This window comes from Sus scrofa, chromosome 13, assembly GCF_000003025.6.
Source record: "Sus scrofa isolate TJ Tabasco breed Duroc chromosome 13, Sscrofa11.1, whole genome shotgun sequence".
NCBI classification, from domain to species: domain Eukaryota; kingdom Metazoa; phylum Chordata; class Mammalia; order Artiodactyla; family Suidae; genus Sus; species Sus scrofa.
The window spans coordinates 79,028,051-79,055,779 of record NC_010455.5 but is presented as its reverse complement, the minus strand read 5'-3'; the positions used below and the strand labels follow the sequence as shown (position 1 = coordinate 79,055,779).

The window sequence follows — 27,729 nt, the reverse complement described above, 5'->3', positions numbered from 1 at the left end:
AAAAATCAAGAGACATGCAAATAGTCTCTGAACTAAGAGAATCCTAAAAGTATCTGAAATAAATCACGGATTTACTTCCAGGTTTTTAACAGTATACTTTAAATGTGCGACAAAGTAGTAGTTTAACAGTAATTATATCCACATGTACCCAAGTGCACAAGAACCTTTTAGATTGCTCACCAAACCTTTGAGCAGGTAGAACCAGACAGAAACCATATGTTGCTCCACTTCTGATTCATATGAGAGGGGTACTGAGCTGAGCAATCAGAGAAAATGGCTCCAGAGAAAATATTTTGGAAGTTATTTTGGGAAATAGGAGAGCATGTTAAAAAATCGTGAATAGGCAAGTTACCGTGTGGTGAAGTGGGTTAAGGATCCAGCGCTGCTGCAGCTGTGGCGCAGGTTGCAACTGTGGCTCGGGTTCGATCCCTGGCCCAGGAACTTCCACATGCCATGGGTATAGGCAAAAAAAAAAAATCTTGAATGGACAAGTTTTTGTTTGTTTGTTCTGGCCAAGCCCACAGCATGTGGAAGTTCTCCGGCAAGTGATCAAACCCACGCCACAGCAGCAATCCAAGCCACAACAGTGACAATGCTGCATTTTTAACCTGCTGATCCACCAATGAACTCCTTGAATGCGCAGGATTAAGCTTTCATGAAAAAGGTGCAGTCTAAGAAGTAGAAAGACTGGCAACCAAAACCCTCTACTGAGGAGAGCACTGGTCCAACCTGGTGACAGGGGCCAAACTGGTGCCCATGTCCCACCCTCAACCTCAGTCCTAAAGGCATCCTTACACTTCCCACACTCACCAAGTGTAATGTTTCTGTTCATGCTGTTCCTCTCTGGAAAATCCTCCTGCCTTCCTTGTGCCCTCAAAGCCACTTCACAGTCTTCCTGCCTAAGCCTCTTCTATTTCTACCATACTGAGGCCTTTACTATAACTTGAAATTTTAAGCTGAGGGAAGGAGCTCTGAAGCAAAAATTTTTGGTAGATTACTGTGCCTGAAGGCTTTCACAGCAGGTACACAAAACAAAACAAAAACCAAAAACTTAAACAAAAACTTCTGGGAGTTCCTGTGGTGGCTCAGTGGGTTAAGAACCCAACTAGTATCCATGAGGATGTGGGTTTGATCCCTGGCCTTGCTCAGTGGGTTAAGGATCCACTGTTGCTATGAGCTGTGGTGTAGGTTGCAGATGTGGCTTGAATGGGCCCTTGCTGTGGCGTAGGCCAGCAGCTGCAGCTCTGATTCGATCCCTAGCCTGGGAACTTCCAAATGCTGTGGGTGCAGCCCTAAAAAGACCAAAAGAAAAAAAAAGTTGTGTTGACTGACTATAAGATGTATGCAGTCACTTAAAAAAAAAAAGAGAAAGATGGACCAGAGACCAAGTGACCTGTGGTTCTATAATGTTTCACTACTAGCAGCAATGTGATGCATACTCTAAGTCTCTATTCAGATTTATTTAACCTAAACTACTTTTTTCTTTTTCTTTTTTTGGGGGGGGCCCTCAAGGAAAAACCTTTAGGTCTTAACAAAGAAGTCATTCTGGCGTAGAGAGGCAGGAGGTAACAATTGTTTTTAAAAATATCCAGGGAATGCCAAAAGACTAAGAACAGTTTGTATCTGTGAATGATTGATTCCTTTCCTTTGTATAACTAAAAACTACAAAGATGATTACAGATATGTCTAAAGCATAAGACTAGACACATAGGGAGATCAGGTGAGTAACTCAAGTTTTATTGAATGAAAAAAGCCAGGCAGGTACTTCCATGTCACCCATGAGATGCTGACCTCAGAAATATGTTGTGCAGAGTTAAGGAGATAAATGTTCAAAATGCTTTACACAAAAATCAGGCACACTCTTAGACCAGCGAGTGCTGTTAGCCACCTCGTTCACTAAAGGCTCTTTGGGGATGGATGTGGACTTGCTGCTTTCTTCTTACCTTCATTAAAGGTTTCCACACAGCGTGATCCTGGAAACTGGTTCGAAGTGCTGCACAGATCTAGATAAACTGTGCAAACATCTACAAAGAATAATCAAAATTAGCTTCACAAGAAGCCCAAACTTTTACTTTTCAAACACACTGCTTGGCATTGCACAATTACTAATACACACTTGAAGCATATCTACAGACATGGTTAATTCAACTACTTCAGGACTTCCCAGGCTCTGGGGCTAGTTTCTTTGTTAAACAGTACTGTATGCATTCACCTGAGAATACTTTCAAGTAACATTTGGATGCTGTGCTTACTTGGTGAAGGTCCGGAAAGGAAAGAGGTTAAAAACATGGCAAAGGATTTTTATTCAGGCCATTTAAAGCTCATACCTGACGGCAGCTAACCGCACCTTGACACTAGACTCAGACAAGCCAGTCACAATTCGGTCCATCATATTTTCAGTCTCAATGATCTGGAGAAAAAGGTTAATGCTGCATAAATAACAACACTAAGATGACAAACTTCACTGCTTGTAAATGCAAGTATGTTAATGTCCATTTTAAATTTAACGTTGTTTTTAGCAAGAGTTTTTACCTCTGTAACAATGATTTGCAGTGGGGGCAGGCAGCTCATCAGAAAGGTAGGATTACCCCACCAAGGACCTGCCAGACTCAACGACAGGCATAAAGGGCAGGTTATGTTTCTTCATTTATTTTTAAAAACACTAAAGCAACAATTACATGGTGTAAATATCACAGAGGGGATGCATAAACAGTATTGAGAAAAAGCAAAATCAATAACTGAATTTCCACTGGGTTAGGTTCCTGTCAGAGTGAGTTTCTAGAAAATCATGGTCCACACTCAGCCCTTATGAAATGAAATCTGTTGAGTTTCTGACAGAGCCACCCTGTGGCTACATGCTTACCAAGCAAACCAAAACTAAGCTAAACATTTAGAAAAGGAAAACTTGCTAGCTTTCACTGTAGCACCAAGTCCTGCTACAAGTAATCATTACAATCACAAAACTTTATTTTTTTTAATTTAAAAACAATATAGCCTTTGATTTCCCTTTACTACGCAATGTAGAGATACAAAATAGTGTGTGGAAGAAATTAATTTGCGTGGTCCTGGGAAAAACAGCATTTTAGAAAATGCTAATGCAATCTCAACACAAATATTAACAAAAATACTACCTGTCCTACATGCCAGGCATTGTGCTAATAATAAGCATGTTACACTATGGGACTTAAGGCTTTTGCAGGCATTATTATTCCCCAGCAACATATTAGGAAGTTGAGGATTGTAATCCAGAGCTTGCTTAGTATCACAGAGCTGAGCCTGGAATCAGGCATCAGACTGCAGTCCTTATGCTCAGCCATGCTGGCAACACGCCCTGGTTATAAAAGGTGCCTCATGCCCATCAGGTAGTTCCCAGGGTGGGCATCACATTAATGGGCATCATTTCTTTCACCTGGGAGATCACCTGGTTGGGGAAATAGGTAGAAAGATCACCCGAGGAGTTTAACAAAGGGCCAGGCCAATTCAATCAGATGCTCTGCAATGGGGCCCAGGCACCTGTGTGTGTATATATATACAGGTTGTGGCCAAGGTTGAGGATCACTGACTCAGACTTAAATGAGAGGAGTTAGAAGGCTGTTCTCAGAATAGGACAGGAAAAATCTCAGGATGTTCAAGCTAAATGTAAAGAGAAGACTATCAGTTATTAAGAATAGGGAACCACAGCGGTGCTGTAGGGTAGGGGGAAGGGTCATTTTCTTAAAAATGTAGTGATTTGCAGGTTCCAAAGTGGCTGAAGAAACAGACTGATCTACTCCTCACCCCAGACCAAACTCATTTCACCTTTACCTCTCCGCACATCCACCCTCTGTCCTCATTGTCACTTCCAGCCCCTGAACGCCTCCCTTTCTCACTGCCTACCTTTCTATTTGCCCCTCATGGGCCTTTCTTGCTGACCTGGATGCTCTGCTCAGATACTCAACCTAGGTTTCTTTCCACTGTCCTCCCACCACTCATCCTGCTTCAGATCCCAAACTCTGATATCACAAGAGAAAACCCACCAAACCTGGCTGTCTATCTCTCAGGGTAACAACCCCACTTCAGGGGTGCCCTGCTTTGGGTCCACCAGCCTTGTACTCCCCTACAGGAGACTCCCATATTCCTTAGGATGTTTACCTCCCACTTCTAATGCTTCTGACCCCCCTCACACCCTCAGTCCCTCTGTGTTCACCTCATTTTCACAGGATAGTGCTTTCTTTTGGGGACAAAATTGCCTCCATTTCCCTCTTCTCTTTAACATGTCTCCATTCCGCCCTTCTTCTCTCCTGTTATGCCGAAGCTGGGTACTTCCAGCTCAAAGCCCTTCCACCTTCCCCATCCCTCTTTCTTGCATCTTTACTCTGTCCCACTCCACTCGACTCCCTTCCTCAGGCTGCCCCACCTCCCATTCCCACTCCTTTTTAAAAGACCTAAGTGCCTAGACTTTACCTTCTTTAAGCTACAGACCTCTCACCCCATCCCTTCCTTAAATGGGCATGTGTCCCAAAGCTCTGTTCATCCTCACTCTACATAAATGACAATGTTGTGACTTCAAAATCAGCTTGATATGGGTGATTCCTTCCTGACCTCTGGCTTCATATTCCCAGCTGCCCACTAAACACAAATGTAAGACCCCTTCCCAGGTGCCAAATCCGTACTGATGCACTGTTACATGCTGATCTGAAAGAAAAAAAAAAAAAATGGGGTGGAACGTGTAACCCATTATATTTCACACTGAGTTCCCTCCCTAAACCGGTTCCTTCTCTATGTCTGTCTGTCTGACTCTGCTAATGGTGTTACAGTTCTCCTAGTCACTACATTTGTGTTAATTTGACACCATCTCTCTCTACAAAGCCAATCAAGTGCTTCTGTACTACACCTTATTCCCTCACTATTCTCACTCCAGTAAACTAGTTAGACTTTATTACTAGTTCTTTGGGATCATAGTGTTTTGCAAGTTACCTAATCTTTTGTGCTATAGCAACTTTCAAAGACTGGTTGGCTGACAGGTAACCTCAACCAAGCACTAGCCACTGTACTTGAAAAAGACAAGGTCAAATCAGGACCTTCAGCATGGGGAGGAAACTGCAACCTGGGGCAAAAGACTCAGACATTGGGCAGTCAGATGCAGAAGCCTGAAAGTTCCTTCCAGTGGCTTAGAAGTAACTGCTACTTAAGAATGAAAAGGGATAGCTTGGGAGGAACAAACAGTTGCCTGTACTGAAGGTCATTACATTATCAGAAAATAAAGTGATGGGGGGTGGGGCAGGGATGGGGACAGGGATGGGACATATAATTACTCTCTAGAAACTGAGAGATACTATTAGACTGGTCCAGGTGTCCAAGAAACCTGGGCACGGGAAAGAGACTTGAAAGAGGCTTCCGGATGATATTTACCAGCCACATGCAACCAAAAATGTGAATCTGCCAAGATAGGAGGAGAGATGTAGCCATCGTGTAGGCATACAGATTTGCTCTATACTTTTCTGAGCATCTCTCTTGACCTCTGTGGGCCTTTGGTAAAATGAGTGGATAAAGCAATGATTATTTTACCTCCAACTCTTTGCAACCAGGTAAATACAAATTGTGTTAGTCATTTGGACAAAATTATGTTGTTCAGAAGTGACATGGGAAGCAAGGTTGGTCAGAAGAGAGTGGAGATAGTGCAGCAGAGGGGGTCAAAATCAGGGAGCAGGCAAGGAAGAAAAGGGACACAGCACCTATTTACACAGCCACATCTACCTATTCAGCAAATATCTCAGTGCCCACTGAGTTTTAAAACTTGAGGATACAATGATGAGGGAGTACTCTTATTCCCGCCAAACTTAGTGGGTTTTGATTGATTGATTTTTTAAACTTTCATTTTATTTTTGGCCGCGTCTATGCCATGAAGAAGTTCTCAGGCCAGGGATCGAACCTATGCCACAGCAGCGACAATCCACTGAGCCACTAGGGAACTCCAAACTTACAGTGTTGAATAAGCAAGCACAATCAGCTGTTTAATGAGTGCCATGGTACTGAATCTAGGTCAACAAGAGCACTTTAGGAATGACAGGGGCCATGGAGCTTAAGACAAAGAGAATAAGTACCAAGGGTGAGTAGGAAAATCATCCATTCTCAAGAACGGGGTGGCGTTTTCTATCGGTTGGGAAGTGGCCATTAATGACCTCACCAGAGAATGCTCAGGCTCAGGCCAGAGGACACTGGAGAACTCTGTTAATGTCAGTCACTGCACCATTAGAGTAGAGCTTTGAGCTTTCTTTCAAGTTCTCTGGGGGTGGGGTGGCTGACACTTTGGGGATGGAGCTAGAAAATCTTCTTCTGATTTAGGATATAAAACAGTAGAACTATCTGGAAGGTGACCCTTTTTAGGTCAGAGTCCAGCAAAATGTCTGCAATAGGACACCCAGATTTGTAACCAAATTTGTTATAGATGGACTTCAGTACTCCTGCTAGGATTCCAGAAAGCACACTACTTGAGAGTCTCATCTGTTTTCTCTATTAAGATATCAGTTGGGCAGTAAGTGGGTGAAAATGATGCAAAATCAGAATGTGAATCTAGGATTCCAATCCAAAAGAGTACCCTGAGAGGCTGTGTGAATGAGCCACATGTACTAAGCATCTATACAGGGATAAAAGGATCATCACAGTAAATACACTGACTAAAATGAGGATACAAGTGTGAATAAGAGGCAAGAAAAGGTTTCAAATCAAATCCAGAGAGAAAAAAATGTTCACGTCAGCTGGGAAGGAGTTAGCAGTAGCTGCTGCCACAGCCCTCTGACCCATGTGAAGGTCTAACAGAGCACTCGATAGCTTCTCTGATCTGGGGCTGGAAAGCCAAGCACAATACAACATGTTCTTCAGGGTGCCTTTCAACAACCCCAGTATCATGCTGTAAGGCCTTGATAATGATAGACAATCAAGCCCTTCCTCCGCAAAGGATCTTCAGGTCTTTCTAGGATATAAGAGCAATGCCAAGTGGAGCCTGAGGTTGTTCTGCCTCATGGTTTTCGTTGGAGAATCCTCAGCCATAGCTCAGCAAATATGCCGTGTGGCATAGCTTGTTGAGTCAGCTTTAAAATAAAGGAGAGAGTGAGTGTACCAGCCAGAGAGTGCACTCTGTTACACAGACACTGTGCCTCGCCAGGGGGAGTATTAGTGGTGGACTGAATCCTCAGAGCAGAGGAGCCATCTCTCTTTCTCTGCTCTTCTAGAGGACTGGGTTGTACATTTAATTCCAGAATTATCATATAAAAAAATGCCGCACCCTAAACCATATTTTAGGTCAACAGATTAGGCATTGTGTACCTTGCTGCTGGCATCTTAATAACTATATGCTTTTGCTAAGCTTTTTTTTTTTTTTAATCTCTGGCATTGCAGTTGTAGGAGGAAGTGAAGATCTATTGGAACAGGATCTGAGGACCCTGTCTTGGAACAGGAGACCCCTTGTGGGAGATCAGGGTAGTCAGCCTAGAGGGTCATGGGGAAGATGCAAAAACCAGGTAATCCTAAGGCAAAGGTTTACAGCACACATGAGAATATTAACAAGATAAAAGTGGCCTTGGCTTATAAAGGAATTTCTTTGCCCTCCAAGACCTCTAGTGGATCCATAACTGAGTTGTGGCCAAGTCATACACCATCTTTTCCTCAGAAAACTGAAAACCTGGACGGGTCAGAGAGTTAAACAAAATAAAACAAAGTAAGACACTGCTATTTTTTCCAGCATGACCCAGGATGAAGCATTTTCCAGGTACTACAAACTTCAGAACGGACTTTGAACTGTAATGAAACCAGATCAAGCAGAGGATTCTGGGAACTGAAACCATGCAGATTCTTGGAGTCACCAAACTTCTCAGACAATTCAAAGCAAGTGGGCTTTAAGTCAAGGGAGCTGGATTTTCTTAATGTCATTGTTTATGCTAACATGCATAAATCTAGGCAAATGCAATTTAATTCCTAATGGGCTTCTGTGAAAAGTTCCTAGAAAGACTTCCAACAGAGAATAACAAGACAGAACTGTTCAGAAAGGGTGAAGACTTGGAATCTAACTTTGTAAATCAGGAGAAGTAGCCATCTAAGATCTAAGACAATACAGTACCACATCGAAAGAGTCTAGTTAAAGCAACAAGAACTAAGCAGGGAGTTCCCGTCCGTGGCGCAGTGGTTAACGAATCCGACTAGGAACCATGAGGTTGCGGGTTCGGTCCCTGCCCTTGCTCAGTGGGTTAACGATCCGGCGTTGCCGTGAGCTGTGGTGTAGGTTGCAGACACGGCTCGGATCCCGCGTTGCTGTGGCTCTGGCGTAGGCCGGTGGCTACAGCTCCGATTCAACCCCTGGCCTGGGAACCTCCATATGCCGCGGGAGAGGCCCAAGAAATAGCAACAACAACAACAACAACAAAAGACAAAAGACAAAAAGACAAAAAAAAAAAAAAAAAAAAAAAAAAAGAACTAAGCAGCCCAGCAGAGTGTGGCACACGGAAGTCAGAAAGAAGGTCTGGCAAGAAAAAGGATCTACAAGAGGGCCTGAACCTGACAGGGGTAGATGGCAACACTTCAGTCTCATAAGTGTCCAAGCAGATGAGACCCAGGGCATCCACTCGAGTTTTTCCTCCTTGGGGCCACTTATTTAAGGCCCTGCCCCTTACCTAACTTATCATTTTTTTTAAGATGAGCTCTATGAATACAAGAGCAGATGACAGTGCAGTTGACTGGTTTTGGTAATGAAGTAGAGCCTGGGAGGAAGGGGGAGGGTTAAACACTAGAGTGAGATAAACAGGTACAACCAGTTTATCTGGTAGACTGACTAGCTTCATTAGGGTGCTCGGGAGGGATCTACCCCTAAAAACGGAAAAACCAAACTCTTCCTAGGTTTTAGGAAGTGACCATACTGATTTTTCTACAGAATACTTAACTAAGCCTGGGAGCAGTACACTTCACTTTACAAGTGGAGGACAAAGAGGAATAGGTTCTCATGGTGGGCATGTTTTTAAGCTTCCATATTTCATTCTTGCTTTTAAGTCTTTTTCAGTGGTATTTTCAAATTTCTACCTCAGGACCCTTTTTATCTTCCTAAGAGCTGGGAAACTTTATTTATGTTAAATGTTTAGAAGAAACACTCAAAAGTTCTAAACTTTCCTACACTTTAAGGAAAAGTGGGAGAACTCTCTTCTCCTAAAACCAAAAATATAAACACAACATGTGAGAAGTACTTATAATGTCTAAACTAATCAACACTTCCTCTATCAAAAAATATTTGCAAAAAACAATTTCTATAAGAGTTCAATTTGTAAAATTCAATCATTAGCTTAATGGCAGAACAGAACTTGAACAGCTGCTGAATTGCAGTCTTTTACTTTAGCACATAAATAAAACCATTATAAATGACTATTCGAACAACAGTACTAGACACTTCCCCCTCCATCTCTTATTGTTTTCCAGTGATCTGAATGATGTACTGCCCCCAGAAACTGTGTAACACAACTCCACAGCAATTTAGTGCCTCATTCCTTAGCTACTTTAAATTGTAAGCTCCCACAAGGTACACAACAGTTTTCTGCTTCAGTCCAGAGCACACAGGAGGAGGTATATCATAAATGCCAAATGAACAAACGGACAAATGTGTCTTTTCACTCACAAACTACTGATTTTCTGAATCTGACACTTTGCAACCACTTAATACAAACTATTAAGACCTCTGAATTCACAGCATTTTCAACTATTCAGACTATCACACATTCTCCTGTGAAATTTCTTGCCATATCATATCATAATTCAGCTCTAGTAATGGTATTTAACTTTACATGAGTAAAGTAATGAAATGGTTTAATGGCATAGGTTTCAGAGTCAGAGACTGGGACATGATGTAGGGGCTATCACTTACTAGCTGGGTGGCCTTAGTCAAATTGCTCATTTCCTAATTTGCAGTAGCCATCTTACAAGGTTGTGTAAGGTTTAAGGGAGGTAACGTGCTAACACCGATTATTAGCACAGTGCCCAGCACATAGTTAAGTGCTCAATAATTGGTAGTTAGTTCTATTAAATTCGGTTTCCCAAAGAGACTATCTCTTGACATAAATATTTGAATTACATGATTTTTACATGCCCCATAACACCAACACAATGCTTTGTATATAACAAAGGATGAATTGATATTTGCTTAAGAAGGGAACTGGGTCTTAATTTTCCTCTTTGGCATGGTGAAAAATCTTATTCAGGCAACTCTGCTCATCAATACACAGAATGTACTAACATTTCCTACCATAACCAAAGCCACAGTTATCATCCAATTTGTCTGAGGTCCGTTATATGCCAAAATCATTCAAACAAGGGAATCAGCATGTAGGAAGGAATCCAGTCATACCGTCAACACTGGTATAATGCCTCCCTTTCAGGAAGTCAGACAACCAACCTCCCCTCCCCTGGCTGTGGTAGGGCCCCATTTCTTTCTACAGTCCAGTATGAAGAGGAAAATGGGAAAAGCGGTTTTTTTCACCAAACTGGTTTCTGATCATTTAGCTATGCAGTTTTAACATAGAGTGTGAAAGAGAAAAAAAACTTTATGGACACAAATTCAAACTTAATTTACTTTTCACATGTCAGAAAATAATCTTCTTTTGTTTTTTTCCCCTAACCATGTAAAAATGCAAATCAATTTTGGCTTACAGGCTACAGAACTATTACACAGGTAATAATTACCCATAGGATTTAGTTTGCTGACCCCTGTACTAGCACTTTAATCATAGAAAAGAGTATAGCAATGATCCTGGTTCTTCATCACAAACGCAATCTTTTCTAGGTCTACTATTCCACAAATACTATATCATCCCAAACATTTCATTTGTTCCCAAATAGAACATTCTTGAAAATCCAATTAAGTCACTAATTTTAGCTCTACTGATCTAATATAGACCATATTTTAGCCCTTTTCTTGGCTTGTAAGACATCTGTCTTAATGAGATTATAAATTAATGAAACAACCAATATGCACTTCCTATTTAAAAAAAGAACAAGAATTTTTCAATGATTTATGCAACTACAACACCACAAATAATAGTGTAACACTCAACTTTATGTCCCCATTTAATGAAACAAAAATTACTTGATTTTATAAATACCTCTATTCTGTATATAGCATTATCACTCCCAGGTTTGCTTCTTTCAGTATGCTGAAGGCCAAGGATCTCAATACTGTGGGCAAGTGGCAAAACCTGGTGAACTCTTTAAAAATACTTACCATCATGAATCAATGCTGCAGAGTTCATTTAAAATTCTTTGGTAGATTAGCTTTCAGACGATAACTAACAATTTAACCACAGACTAAGTCAAGGAATTCTGAATTCTGAAAGAATTTGTTGTTATTCAGTAGCAGAATCAAGTCCTGAAGGGTGCTACTTCTGTAGTACCGTTGAAAACCTTCGAAATGTTCAAGGCATTTGTTTCAACATGTCAGCTAAGGCTCAGAAATAATTCTTTGCATCTGCCTGATTTCATGGCAGAGATAAAATACAGAATTTTGACAGCGTACTTTTGAAATGACGATTCAGAATTATTGAACTTCACAAAATATTAAAAAACATAAATTCATGGTACAATTACACTGTTACAGAGACCAACTCATAATAAAGTCAACCTATAACAAATTATTAAAATGTTCAGTGAAATACTTATCAAATTTTTGAGGTAGCAGAAAGGTATTTTTAAAACTGACCTAATTTTACAAATCATATAACTTCAAAAACATTGATTTACATTTGTTCAAAATTTGAACTTAGGTATTTGGGATATGGCTTCCTATGAATGATGACCCTTTGGAGAAGTGACATCTATGGCAATCATAGACAGTAGTAATATTTAGATAAGTGAAGTTAGACAGAATTTGGTCTCCTCACTTTTCTCAAGATATTCACCACCTATAATATTAACAAATTATTGATTTATATTGTACATCCTATTTAACTCCAAGCAAAGCAAAATTATATTTGGTGCTTCAGAGGGCATGCCATAGCAACAAAGAGTTTTGAAAAAAAAATATTTTAAATATATTTAAAAATGTAATTATAAGAATAAGAAGACATCTTGTCATCAATAAAAGAGAAACTAAAGAAAGAGCCTATGCTTCAGAAGCATAAATATTCTTTTTACTAGAATGAATAACTATTAGTCTTGGAAATTTGTAGCATAAAATCACTGTCTTCACAGTAAACCTTTTTTATTTGTGCCCCAACATTGTTCAGCTTTTCTCCTAATACACTTAAAAATATGTTTATTTTTAATCTTCTAATGTATTTAAGATAGTCTAATAAACACTTCCATTTATTGAGTACCTACAGGCACCACACTAAATATTTTAAATATATCATATCTCATCTTTACAATGTCCTTGCAGATATAACTTCCTTTGCTGGGAAAAAGAGGGTAGAAGACAAAAATTCTCATTCTTCTTTATTTTCCCTTCCTTGTCTTATTTTTCTCTGCTTCTATTTCTCAAAAAAGTTGTCCAGAAAAAATTTTTTTTCAGTTTAAAAAGATAAAAATCCCACCCTTGGCTACCTTCCTCATACATGTCATGTAAAAACCACTGTAACTGGTTTCTTCCCCCCTACAAGGAACAAAAACTTAAGGTTTTATGTTTTTGATTCTTGAAGATAGAAAATATTAAAATACTAAATTATTAATTTTCAAATTGATTTAAGAATAGATCTATTGATATCACCATGTCCATTTTAATTAGTAATTCTTTGAGCCCCTATTAAATTCTTACTGGCCATTCTTTACTTTTCTCTGACTTACTGAGGTTTTATTATAAATGCAGAGTATTAAGGCTGTGTCTTTATTGCTCTTAATCTCATCTTACTGTTTTCCCCCCACACTCATCTGACAATGTTTACACAATGCAGGCAATTCAATCAATCTATGTTGAGGTGTTATACTAATGACTTCTATTAATTCTGGTTTTCCTAAAAATCTGACATTTATTAATCAGGAATGTATTTTATACAGGTGCATATCAACCTAACTTTACAGAATAGGTTGATTCCTGAGAATAGGGCTAATTTCTATAAATCAAATTGTACTTTTACCCCTAGAGGAAAAAAAACTGGCCCAGAGTCACACTCAAAAATGCTATTATTTTTAAATTTCACATATTTAGAAAGTAAAAAACTAAGAAATAATAGTAAAAATTATTTCAAAATTAACAAGTATATACCATAAAACATGTCCTCTTTGCTTTATATCAAAGTAAACGGAAGACACGCCCTTGGGATTGTCTGCCTCTTGAAAATGGGAATTTCCTACACATTCTCTATGCCAAGTATAATGAAACCTCTTGCCTATATGATCAGATTTTAAATCTCCTCTCTTCACATACTCATAAAATTGATGGTAAAGTTATGAAAGTTCTTAATGCAGAGAGGCCCATATATAATGTAATTAATAGTGCTTAACAATGAAATTTTGCAATATGATTCATTTATGCGCTTGTTTGCCCAGTCATTTTTTCCATTTATCCATTCATTCTTCAAATATTTATTAAGAGCCAACTATGCACCCAACAATATTATAGATGCTGGGAATACAGTGAGGAACAAAACATAAAAAAAATTCCCTGCCCTCAATGAGCTTACATTCTAGTTCCTCAAAAGGGATCTCCAGCTAAAATACAAGTTCTCAAAATCCAAAAGGAAAAGCTCTCTGAAAGATTCCATTAGTCCAGATATCTCAAAGGGGCAAAGGCTACAACAAGTACTACAATTCCACATCATGTTTTATTTTTTATCAAAAATAAAGACAACATCCTGTTAAGTTTACTAATTTCCTTGAATTTTAATTATATTTAAAACTAATTTTCCTCAATTTACACTTTCTGATAAATTCTACAAAGCCCCTTAAACAAAGTAAAAGAGAGACAATCCTTTTAAATTTCCAACCTAATTGATGATCAGCAGGTACCGATCAAGTGATGGCCTTTGTAAAAGCAATTCTTTGTTATAAAACAATCAGCTTCGTAATAACAGGACTGTTTGCCGCTGCTGCCTCTGCATGACTTAACCATCTGAATGGGATTCTAACTGAGATGCCAGTACCTGAAATAATTTGTTAGTTATTTTAACTTCTTTGATACTGTCCCTGTAAACTGAACTTTTGCTTCTGAGTCAGCATTAATATGTGATAATAAAGGCTATCATTAGAGACCAGACTTTCCCCCTGGCAGAGATTACAGCTAATTTTTACCTGGCATTGCTGTCAGTGCAATTACTGCTAATGTGCTCTGGGCCCGTCTTTCACTGAGCTCTGAATTCCTGCTCTGCCCTTGCTTTTCCTAACCAAAATTCTGGAATTAATTCTAAGTTTAATATGGCCAGGCCACATCTGGTGTCAAGCTGAGTGGTCTTTCATCTTTCCTTGGGCTTCTTCTCCCTCTTCATGTCACAGCCAATAGTAATGTTTTCCACTCTCACCACAGGGCTCTTTCCACCCTCTTTGACTGACAGGACATCACAGGAAATGAGGAAATTTGTAGGTATGCCACAGAATGATAAAGGATGCCAAGCTAGGAATTAGAATATCAACTCTGCTCTGCACTGAAGGATACAGAAAGATCCAGGCATTTTAAAGAAAATGTCATTCTATGATTTCTGCATTTCTACATGTATCTCTCTGTATTCATTCAACAATATTTACTGAGTGTTTATGAGGTTCCAGGGACTGTTACACAGTTGGTTTCTTTAATGGAAACATACCAACACTGCTTCAAAACAGGACTGGTAGATCTCCGACGCATAGGTCATATTCAGTCTTCAGCTGAATTTTGTGTGGCCCAGAGAGAAGGTACCAAGAAATGAAATCACAGCAGGCCTTTAAAAATCTTTAGAAGTAATAAGATAGAGTCATGATTCTATGAAGAGAGAAGGCCTATCTGTCTTTCTCCTTTACTGCTGTATATACCTTTCATTATCTCTCTTTGCTCTAGTTTTGTCTTCTTAATTCTGCCTCATTTCCTTAACTGGTCATAATAGGGCCATGGGATAAGTTATTTCTTGTATTTACTGAATTACACCCCATTTTCAATTTAAAAGGCAAATGAACTGAACACTTCACATATTTTTATCTTGAGACAAACAAAAAGCCTTTTTGTTGGTTTTGTCTAATGCGGGGTGGGATGGAGGGGGTAGGGTAGAAATTGCTATAGTTCTTGGAATTTTTTTCAGAGATTCTCCACTCATTAACTCAGTACTGAAATTCCATCTTGGCAAGTATAAAAACTGCATTAAAAAAAATAATAATAATAAAACACTGTACTTCAGGAATCTACACCAAAAAAAGAAATACAAAGTTCATTAAGATATAAGTGAAAAAGGTAAATAAATATCCCATTGAGAAAGTAAACAAAAATCTATCCAAATAATTATTTCAACAAAAAATAGAATAGAAATAAATGCATTCAAAAGTTATTTATCATTTTTATACACTGAAAATAAGAGTTCTCCACTCCTAAGAACCATTTTTATGCAGATTTTATCACAAAATTATATTTTCCATTTTACAATTTCTCTCCAGTAGTTGCTAGGAACTGTAAACTCTTCACTTAATTTCCCAGAAATTAAATATCTTCCTAAAAACTCTATATAATCCCCATTATATAAGCATATCATAGTATCTTTTCTTCAGCACACAAAAAACTATAATAATTATAACTTATTCTTTATTTGTCATCTTTCTACAGAAATTACCATGAATAGCCTTACCAGGAAATTATACATATTATAAATACAAGTTTTAATAGACTACTGATCATCAGACTGTTATGCTGCAAGTATTTCTAGAACATGATATCACAAATTAAAGTCATTAATTCCAAAACAACAGTTTATTAACAAAAAAGTACAAAGAAGTACAAATGGACATCCTATTTCCCCCCTCCCCATTATGATCCAACTATCTATCTCCCTTTCAGTCCATGGCATGGCCTTCTTGAGCTAAAAACGGGTAAAATACTTCTCCTCTCCCCAATGGGCCCTAATAACCATCCCAAAACAAATCATTACGTATTTAAGTTATACAGTCCATGTCATTTTTTAAAAAATGTTGTATCTGTATGAGTTGCCATAAAAGCCTCTTCCCTTGCAATACACCACGTACCTAAACTAAATGAAGCATATGAATATCAATATCCATAAATCATGTGTAGACACAGGGAATATCATATCACTGATAGGTCTGCCATGAAGTAACAGTTTAAAAATGAAAGCTTAGAGGTGTCAGAAAGGATTTTCAGGTACTTACTAAAACACTTCAAGTCAAAAACATCTTGTTAACTGAATTAAACTGAGGTACGTGAAAAACATTCGCTTAGTTGTGTTTTCTGAAATGATTTTAACTCAAAGCTACTTGTATATATAATCTTACTGCTGTTGATCTCAATTTTCTCTAAGAACAGTTCAATTTATTTCAATAAACCTACAGTTAATTCCATACTTCTCTCTCTACAAGCCCAAAGTACTTCTCTAAATCATGTTAAAGTCCCAATACTTCGTGATTTTTCTCACAGGGATCCTTATAGTACCAATACAGGATGGGGAGATTTAGTAAACTGCCATGTTCAATAAATAATGCACGGTTTGCTCCTTCTGCTATGGCTCACCAAGACAGAACATATGAATTAATTTACTAGTGTTCCTAAAAGTCTTGTGTATAATTTATTAGATTATATACTTTTTTTTGAGTGATAAGCTTCAGCCTTCTGGTTTGTGGAGGGAGCCAGATCAGAGCTTAGCACTATACTTCCTGTTTAGAACTAGTCTTATAAAGAACATGAGCTCAGTGTTTGGACTAGGCTGTAGTAACATAAGGTGCTATACCAGTGACACATTTTTTTGGAAGCTGGAAAATTCAGATGACCACTCACTAAACATAAAATCATTATTCCACAAAGATTTTATTCACATAAAACTTGCACAGTAGCAAAAAAAATCAAAACATAACTAAGCCACATATCAAAGAACAATATACAATAGAGATTTGAATTTCTCAATGGCATTGGAAAGTATTTCCATAAATAACATTTACAATTCTAGTGTTAGGTCTTTCAAGGTGTCTGAAGCTTCACAGTGCTAGAATTGATTTTTATCAGAACACATGCAAAAATGTGCAACATAATAATCCATATTAATGACACAAAAAAGCACGCCAGTTATTTGCCATTCCAGCACGGCCATGCCACTCTATGTTCTAAAAACAAACAACCCCCCAAATCCGGGTCCCATTCATTCTTCAATTATGCTTTAGTCACTCTGCTTTATTATATTCAAACAGTCACTGTTAGTGCTCTTCACCACGACTTTCAGGTTGACGTCACTCCCTGCCTGCTGGCTGTCAGGACTGGGGGACGCCCCTCTCCCAGACTCACCTTCTTCCGGATGTCTTCATCGTTTGCTCCAAGAGAGGCATAGAGCTTGAATGCAGCCTGTCGAAGTTCATGAGCATGCTTTAAGTCATGATCAAGCTATGGGAGGGAAAAAAAAGACATGTTCCAACCCAGTCCACAAATGAAATTTTCAATAAACTAATCCAGCAGAGTTGAAGGAAAAAACTCTTTAACAACTATTAACATATTAGTGCTGGTTATTTTAGGGTTCTACTCACATGACTGAGACCCTGTTGTGTTTGTGTCAACATAACCTGGAATTCTTGCGATCTGCTTCTGCCTAAAATTTGACACTAGCATATGAAAAATCTTTGCGAACCTTTGAGCCCTAAAAATTCAGTGATTCTCAATGGTGGCTTTAGTGTGGCTCTGATGCTTGCTTACACCCGTCTGAAATGCTCTCCTCAAAAATCGAGGCACACTGAGGCCTTTCTACCCCCAGAAAACAGCTGATAACTTGAGTGCTACTGTGATAGTATTTTTAGGTTTTCCCAACATTAAGAGTAGTGCTAGCATAACTCCAGTATTTAAAAAGCTTTTAGAAACAGGAAAACCTTTGTAAAAATCTTTAATAAACAATAGATCATGGTAATCATTACAACCTATTAAAGCTATCTGAGAATTTGTTCAGGGGGCTTTCCGGGGGATAAACTCATTAAAATTACTTACTGATATGAAAGAATGTTACCTTTTCATATGCATAACTGGCTTTCTTAGTTATCAATTCTTCCATATACTTATCATCAAACTACCACAAAAAATGAGAGGTATATTCTCAGGACAATTTCAGTGACTAAATAGAGTAAAAATACCAGGCATAGCAATAAATAATTTTATAATTAAGAGCTATAACTTACTCATCCAAATGATTAAAACTTTTTCCAAATGAAGTGCCTTGGAAAGGTTCACCTTTATGCAAACTTGTAGATGTTGTTCACAATATTCTGAAACCTTCTTTTGAGAATTCCTAAAGAACTGAGTAGAGTACTAACAAGAAAACCCTGACAATGATGTATTTTCATCAATTTTGTCTTTTTTAGGGCCGCACCCACAGTATACGGAAGTTCCCAGGCTAGGGGTTGAACTGGAGCTACAGCTGCCAGCCCACACCACAGCCACAGCAACATGGAATCTGAGCCACGTCTACAAACTACACCTCAGCTCACAGCATCACCAGATCCTTAATCCACTGAGTGAGGCCAGGGATCAATCCTGCATCGTCATGGATACTAGTAGGGTTCATTACTGCTGAGCCACAACAGAAACTTCTCCAAAAATATTTTTGATTGAAGCAGGCACTGATGGATTCTGGGAGGAACCTCCCAATATACAACACTCATTTTGATGTGTAAGTTCAAAAATATCTGCTATGTCTTTATTACTTTCCAGTCAAAACATATAGCAGAATACTGTCTTGGACTAATATACTATGAAAAAAATCACATATTTATTAACATATAAAAATTTCTTTCTTATGAATTTAGTATCTATACTTGCATGTCAGAAATCATTGGATAATCTATCACCAAAAATAAAGATGATGAAACAACTAATATTAAATTTTAGAACACCATTTAAAAATTATTATTATTCCAGTTTTACTATGATGGAAATAAAATGGAAAAACTAACAGAAGGGTTAATCTATATAATAGTTAAATGATTTGCACATGCATAGGCTGGAAGTTTGTATGTTTCCTCACTCTCATGTCTATCAAAGTGTTCTATCTGCCTTGCTGGGATGGTCACCTAAGGGTGTTCATGAGGCCATAGTTAGTACTCACTCATATCTTTGTACTGTGAGGTGTGAGCAAGTAGCCAGAGGAAAAAGAGATAAGACAGCAGGTTCAATATAACCCTTCACTTCTACTGGAAAAACAGTACTACTGAAGGAAGAGTAGAAACGTAACTTCAAAATATAAAGGGCAGTGAACATTATACAAATGTCAATGAAGGTTATTTTAAGCCCTTTCTGAGACATCATCTACATTACCAAAGGCATAAGATTCCTTTATCTAAAAGGGTTTTGAACTACCATTATCCATTGGTTCAAAGTGATGAACAGCAAGAAAATCTTTTTAAAAATCCCTCTCTTGAGCTGCTGAAAAGGAAAAGAGAACATACCCTTTTAATATCAGTGATGGCACTCACTGAGCTGGGATACTTGAAATAGTCCGCAAGCATGGCAATGAGGTGATCAGTAATGCTAGCGATTCTCTGGAGCTCAACGTCTGGTTCGATCAGATAGGCGAGTGTCTCAGCTCCTTCAACTCTCTCCTCTAGTAACCTCTCCTTACTGCACATTCGAACCAAACAAGGCAATGTCTGGAATGTAGTGAAATTAATTATTTGCTTGTTGGTAAAGGCAAAAGCATGATGGAGATCATACAGTAACTAAATCAACCCAATGGTTTTTACTGGGAGTCATGTTTGTGACCAAATGTTTCAACAAAGACTTTCAGAGTAAAAGGTTTTGTTGGAATGCAAAAACAAACAAAATTCAGGGCATATTAATCATTTATGCTGCACATTAAACTCTAATTGTACAATCAAAGCATATTAATGCACACTCTAATGAGGCTTCAGTGATGGATAAGACTGAAGCTTTTTTGTATAACCTTACAAAAGACATTTAAGAATTTCTAATAAATCATTTCTGATGCTTCTGTCCTATCTATGTATTTATTTACTTAAAAGACATCCAACAGTTTAATCAGGAATGATAGTGCCTTAGAAAAAGTATGCTATCTTTTTCTTAATGAGTGACATGGCTGGGATGACTTTTTTTTTTGCTTTTTAGGGCCATAGCTGCGGCACATGGAAGCTCCCAGGCTAGATAGAGGTTGAATTGGAGCTCTAGCTGCTGGCCTATACCATAGACACAGCAATGTGGGGTCCAAGCCATGTCTGCGACCTACACCAAGCTCACAGCAATGCTGGATTCTTAACCCACTGAGCGAAGCTAGGGATCAAACCTGCATCCTCATGGACACTAGTCAGGTTTGAAACCCGCTGAGCTACAATGGAAACTCTCATGGCTGGGATAACTTTTAATCTTTGTTTAGAGATTAATACCTACAATTGTAAAACCAAAATACGGCTTTAAAAATTCAGTGACCTTACCATTACTCAGATTCCATCAGTTCTATAATCCAAGTGGCATCAATCACATTTCCTAGGTTCTCCAAAGAACTCCTTGGAATGACTGACATCTACTAGTCCAATTTTACTTCTGAGGTCCTTGAAAAATCTTGGCACTGGTCTTGGTAATTTATCTACATTAGATTCTCCATAAAAATATCCTATTTTATTTATATTTCTAAGGCTGATAAATCCAGTTTAAAGGATAATGTGGAAATAGAAACTGAAATGTTAGAATTATAGGGAGCCTTTCCACTACACTACTGCAGTGAACTATGCTCTGTTCTTTTCTGAATTCCTATTATAACTTTACTACGTTATTGTTCACACTGACTTTCTACCAGACTGGTTCAGGCTGTAAAACACAACCCTAACCTTCCAAGAAGAAAGCCTTATTCTTACTTCCCTTTGAACAGTTAGCAACATTTATCAATACCACATATTCATGGATTACTGAATTTAATGCTCACAACTACTACACAAAGAAGATACTATTAACTTAGTTTACCAAAGAGAAAGAAAATAAGAGGTAGAGCAGTTGAGTAAGGGCATGAAAGTGCTATTTACTTATGGGTCTCAGATCTCATTAAATTAATCATCTTGCTTCACCAAAGACTAAGAGGAAACATTAATCTTCTTAATATGCCTTTATCCTTGGGTTCATTTTAAACACTGATAATGAGAGATCTCATATTCATAAAATGACAAGTTATCAGTTTATTTACAGTTGTTCTGTTCTTTATAACTAATAAGATGTTTAATTTACTAAATATATTGTTATTCTCACAATAAGCCTGTGAGACAGATAAGCAGGAATCACTGCTTCCACTTTCATAATTAGGAGTCTGAAGCACCAAAAAAATAAAGAATTCCAAGGCCAGAATCCAGGTCTTAGGAATTTTAGGACTAGTCTTTTATCTGGGTTTTTCTTAGTTCTTGTTGCATTTGACACACCAAAATAAGATGACTGCTTTCATATGTTATTTATTTATTCTTCCTTGTTAGGCCTTTTGATTATCTGCCATGAGGGTGATATAAAGTCTTTAACCGTAGAATTAGTGAATTGCTTGACTACAAAACTGTGTTGCAAACTTAATGAAAATAAAGGACTAAAATATATTTTCTACCTAACCTGAATTTTAAATATTTTTACAACTTCTATATCCTGATTACTATAAAAATGAAAAAGATTCGACAAGGAAAGAATTACTTTCAAAACACATCAAACACCAATTTTTTTCTTTTTAGGGCTGCACTGGCAGCATGTGGACGTTCCCAGGCTAGCAGCTGAACTGGAGCTACAGTTACCAGTCTACACCATAGACACAGTAACGTAGCATCCAAGCCGTGTCTGTGACCTACACCACAACTCATGGCAGTGCTGGATCCCCAACCGAGTGAGGCCAGGGATTGAACCCTCATCCTCATGGATACTAATTAGATTCGTTTCCACTGTGCCACAATGGGAACTCCCCAAACACCAATTTTTTAAACTACCTGTCATTCCATTGAAAAGCATGGTGTTTTAATATTATTTTATGCTATGTATATATACCATAGTGACAAGTGTGTAAAAAGAAATGGGAGTATCAGTATTTATATTCAACACTTATATGACTGGATAATTCTCACATGTTTTTAGAAAGAATTAACTAGCTCACCTTTAATACAATACAGTTGTCATCTGTCCGAATTGCTCCAGCTCTACACATGTATGTTAAACTGGAATAAGACGGCAAAAATTAAGTTTTTGCTTGTGTTTTAAAGCTTAAAAAACAAAAACAAACAAAAAACTTACTTGTCTTTAAAATTTTATGAGCAAGAAAAAAGAACAACTACTCTCACTTATATTGAGGAAGAAGGTTTTGATACTCCTTTATCTGAAGTTCTATTAATTTTACTAGTCAAAGAAAACCATCTAATATATGTATACAGTAAACTACATATTTTTAAGATACCTACAAAATTATTTCTCTACACTTTTTATGTTTGAAATTTTCTGTAATAAAAAAACTTAAAATATCTAAGTTTAAATGAAGTTAAACTGGGATATTCCAACTTCAACAGCAGTAGTACAAGTATCACAGAAGCAGCATTTAACCTGCAACATTTAGAGCTACCCCTAAGATATTAACTAACTAATCAAAGGTTAGGCCTTGAGAATTAGTAAATGATTTGGTTCTACTGAAAAACAATTTATCCTCACAATCATATCCTGCTTTGAAAAAGAATAAAATTACTTTGTACTCCCTAAGCAGGTACTGAACACTATGCACTTAAGAAACAATGAATTTCCTTTCTGAATTGGATTCCTTTAGTAAGCTGGAGAAAAAAAAACTATAACACTCCATGTTCTGGCTTCTAGAGAAAGCTATAAACAAATTGATAACATTCTTTACTTGTAGGAATTGAATTCATTATAGCTGTCATCATTATCTTAAGGTTTATGACCACATTGTCAGTTCCATGAGAGCATTACCTTACCAACACAAAGGCATATATTCAGTCTTGAAGACAAAAAGCAGACGAATAAAAATACAAATAATGAAAACAAACAGAAAACAAAATTCATGATGCATGAGTAATTCACTGAAAACTCCTCATTCTGGCCAAAATATTAGCTTTTTTTTTTTTTTTTTTTTGCTGTTTTAGGGCTGCACCCGCAGCATATGGAGGTTCCCAGGTTATGAGTCGAATCAGAGCTATAGCCACCAGCCTATGCCACAGCTACAGCAACTTGGGATCCAAGCCTCATCTGTGCCCTACACCACAGCTAACAGCAACGCCAGATCCTTAACCCACTGAGCAAGGCCAGGGATCAAACCCGTGTCCTCATGGATCCTAGTCAGGAGAACCATAGCTTCTTAAATACTAAACTAAACCATTCATTTAGCACAGAAGCCTACACAACAGGTGCTAAATCTATAGCATATTTGCACATTGATAATTACAGAATTAACACCTACTGAATGTTTCTATGATCCAGAAATTGTGCTAATAAGAACTTTAAGTAATTATTGTATACATGGTCATATCTCTATAGGGAATCTTCATTTTTCTTAAAGACAAGGAAGTCACATTCTCCGAAATCATGTCTTGGTCATTAACTTCAATTAATTCTCACTATTTCTCTACTTTAACATTTCCCTGGCATAATACTTAGCTTAATATATGTTGGTTAAATCTGATCTGTTTTATTTCAATTGAAATACAAGGAAAAGGGAATGTAACGAAATAATTTTCTGTAGACAGTCTTAGATGTTATAAGAGAGTTCTTGTCCTGCAAGCTACTAGCAGTAAACCAAGTACACCACTTACATCCATTTAAGAAAATGTGAGATAACTCCATAACTTTCAAATTTTAAAATCCCAAAAGAAGATGGGGATTGAAAGTGAGCTAATGAGGCTGTCCAAAAAATATTCTAAATTGATAAAGCACTCTTTCTTCCCACTGGCTTGATTTTTACCATTTTGCTGAGGTGAGCTGCATCTCAATAGGCTTATCCCTCTGTAACATCTTCACAAAAATTTGTGGTAACAATTCTCCATCAACCAAAACTAGAAATAAAACAAACAATAAGGATTAAGGATTCTTTAAATCTACAAAGTTCATAAATTAAATCATGTAGGTGTCACTGAAAGTTCCAGCCTACCATTTACCAGGGTCATCGATACCTGGGGGTTTTCAAAAGCTAAAACTGAGAAGCATTTCAGTGCTTGCATTCGAACCTGTAAGAATAAATGAACAAAGCATTTACATTAATTTTGCAAATATGAATTTTAATGTCTCGGGATCTAGACTCTTCTGAAGAAATAACTATTTAAATCTGCTTAAAGTACTAGAGGAAGGACTCGAGGGAATTAAAAAAAGACCTTACTTTAGTAAGTTAAAATCATAAAATGTTAACATCAATTTTGAAGTAACAAAAAAGAAAAATCAGTGAAGAAGCAGCAACTAAAACTGAACTAGGTAAATCCTTAATCAAATTTAAAAGAACAATGTAAAAAACACAATGTTGGTAATAAGGCAAAGGGAAGTTAACAATAATTAACTACCAATTGCCTTTCAAGTGAGACATTTCTTTTTCCCAAATTACGAACCAGAGAACTGAAGAGAAGACATCCCCCCACCCCAAAAAAAGAGTACTCTTGTAGTTGTGATGATAGAGATAGGGGTGTGGAAGAGAACAAGAGAGGACAGAAAGTTATAATAAAAGTTTGAAAAGGATTGAAAAAGGACTAATTTAACTTGTTTTTTTGTTTTTTGGGTTTTTTTTGCTTTTGCTTTTTAGGGCCACATCCACGGTATATGTAGGTTCCCAGGCTAGGAGCTGTAGCCGCTGGCCTACGCCACAGCCACAGCAACACCAGATCCGAGCCGCGTCTGCGACCTACACCACAGTTCACGGCAACGCCAGATCCTTAATCCACCCAGCAAAGCCAGGGATCAAAGCCGCGTCCTTACAGATCCTAGTTGGGTTGACCACCGCTGAGCCGCAAAGGGAACTCCAATTTAACTTTTGAAATGCCTATGAATTGTGCTACTATGCCTCAAAACTAGGTAACTGGTCTGGGATGATATCAAGGGCCCAAACTCTTGACCACATACGACATATATTATAATTTGCAGGAGCTCCTATTTTTCATTCTTTATGTTTTCGGTTTTCACTGGAAGATCTAATGCTCACTTCCAAGCCTGAGCCTATGCATGTTCTTACATGAAGACTGAGATCGACAGGATAGGCAGCTGAGGTGTGAAGAAGCCCTGTGCCTCACCTGGGCAGCATGAGTGTGGGCCCAAAGGTGGAACCTAGAATATATTCATGATATTCTGACAGAGGAGTAAATCTTGGTAAGAGTAATGTTACCAAAACTTTTTTCCTTCCATAACCCGTCATTTGTCACGGTATAAAGAAGTCTAATGTGGAAAAGAAAAGAAAGAAATGGAGGAAGAACTGGGAGAGTTAATGAAGCTAGAAGATGAAGAAGAAACAGCTCTCAGTAATCATTTCCTTCCCTTGCCTCTGGCTACTTTCAAGCTGGTTCCATTCCCCAGTCCTATCCTTGTGAAATCTTCACCAAGATCTAACTTTGGGTGTTTGAGGTAGGGAAAACATACATATTAGCAGGCCATACCTGCAATAAAGCTAAAGACCAAAAGAGCAGACAAAAATGACCACTTTTCTGCTCTGCAGGAAATTCCTGAAATACTTAGTTCTAATGTGACACAATAAAGACAATGTCCCAATATTTGCTACAATTCACCAGTTGGACAACAATGAAATGCCAAAGTTTTAACTTAATGCCCGATAGTATATCATGACACTGCTTACTAATACATAAAAGACAGTAAAGAAAATTTAATTAGGTCTAAAAAACCCTTGACTTTTTAAAAACTCAAAATACAAAATAGAACACATTTTAAATGTTGATGTATATGTGGGTATATCCTGTAAGTTTGAGTTACTATGGCTAAATAAAGGTTTCAAATAGAAAATCCAAAGTCTTTCCTAATATAGCAAGCACAGCTTCTACATACTTCAAGCCATGACCTCACATACAACTTTGGCAATGACACGGTACCAGAAGAGACTACTAATGATCATAGGTAAAAATCAAGAGCAACCTATACCACAACCATATCCTGAAAATAAATGGATAAGCAAGAGTAGATTTTTTTTTAAAGAGCATTCTAAGGGTAAAACAATGTCCTATAACATTTTACTGATAAAATACAGTAATTTTAGTAATTGTGATTGATCACAATATCTACCAAAGGAGAAATAAATATGTAGCCCTCTTTCTAGGTCAAGACTCTAGAAATAAAAAATAAAGTATAAAAATCTGGCCATAATTCTTAACATCTTACTTTGTAAGATGCTGAGGTTAGTAGGTGAGCAATATTCTGAACTGCACCATGGTTAAATAAAATTGTTTGATGATCTGGACCCTGTAAGAAAAGAGAATATAATAATGCATTAAAAAGAGTAATAATTCATTTCAATAAAATATTATATAAATGTAGAAAACCACATTCACTACAATGTAGAATTCTCAGTTACCTTTCTCTTGTATAAACCCCTCCCCCAAAGCAGGACTGACACTGTTTTTAGTCCAGCAAAGGGGTGCCATGTCTTACCTCTCATCCCGATTCTACAGAAGGGCACAGAAGCTATTCTGGCACAGGCCCTTTGCAATTCTTTTTCTTTTTCTTTTTTTTTTTTTTGCTTTTTAGGGCCACAACTGCAGCATATGAAGGTTCGCCAGCTAGGGGTAGAATCAGAGCTGTAGCCACTGGCCTATACCACAGCCATAGCAACACAGGATCTGAGCCACATCTGTGACCTACACCACAGCTCTCAGCAACGCTGGATCCTTAACTCACTGAGCGAGGCCAGGGATCGAACCTGAGTCCTCATGGATGCTAGTCAGATCTGTTAACCACTGAGCCACCAGGGGAACTCCCCTTTGCAATTCTTCAATAAGGACACCATCACAGCAACAGAAGCACTCTGAATTCTATATTTCACGTGCACACCCTCACCCTCTGCCCACAGGAGACAGACCTAGCCAGGGGAACTCTAAAACTAATTAACTGCAAGAGGAACTGGACTGAAGCCTAAGCTGCCTCAACACATCAGGGAGGTTTGAGTAGTAGATGGTGGGAAACAGCACTCCATAACTGAGAAGTAAACAACTTTTAGCTTTCTTTCTCTCATTCCTCTTAAAATTACCACTTCTCAGAGTAAGAAAGTGAAGAAACAGGAAAATTCAGGTATTTTATTTTTCATTAACTCTGTTTCTACTAATCGATTTACTGAAGATCTTCAAAGTATCACAAGCTAAAGGTCAATGCAAGGCTTCAACTTTGCCAGTACTTATTCATTTTACCCATCTACTCAAGTAATTTTAAAGTCAATTGGGAGTTCCCATCACGGCTCAGCAGTCATGAACCCTACTAGTATTCATGAGGACAAAGGTTCTATCCATGGCTTTGAACAGTGGGTTAAGACGTTGCCATGACCTGTGGTATAGGTCACAGACATGGCTTGGATCTGGCATGTTGTGGCTATAGCGTAGGCTGGCAGCAACAGCTCCAATTCGACCCCTAGCCTGGAAACTTCCATGCCATGGGTGCAGCTCTTAAAAAAAAGAAGTCAATTA

At 37.9% G+C, this 27,729-nt stretch overlaps 1 protein-coding gene across 1 annotated transcript in view; it reads right to left on the bottom strand.

Annotated features, from left to right (window-relative positions):
* The window catches only part of ARMC8 (armadillo repeat containing 8), a 103,017-nt gene that overhangs the window by 29,921 nt on the left and 45,367 nt on the right, over nucleotides 1-27,729 (bottom strand). Inside the window, 9 exon segments of the mRNA XM_021069500.1 lie at nucleotides 1,944-1,993; nucleotides 1,996-2,024; nucleotides 2,328-2,410; nucleotides 17,408-17,503; nucleotides 19,549-19,749; nucleotides 22,227-22,287; nucleotides 24,033-24,123; nucleotides 24,219-24,294; nucleotides 26,435-26,515. Coding sequence (XP_020925159.1) covers nucleotides 1,944-1,993; nucleotides 1,996-2,024; nucleotides 2,328-2,410; nucleotides 17,408-17,503; nucleotides 19,549-19,749; nucleotides 22,227-22,287; nucleotides 24,033-24,123; nucleotides 24,219-24,294; nucleotides 26,435-26,515 — 768 coding nt within the window.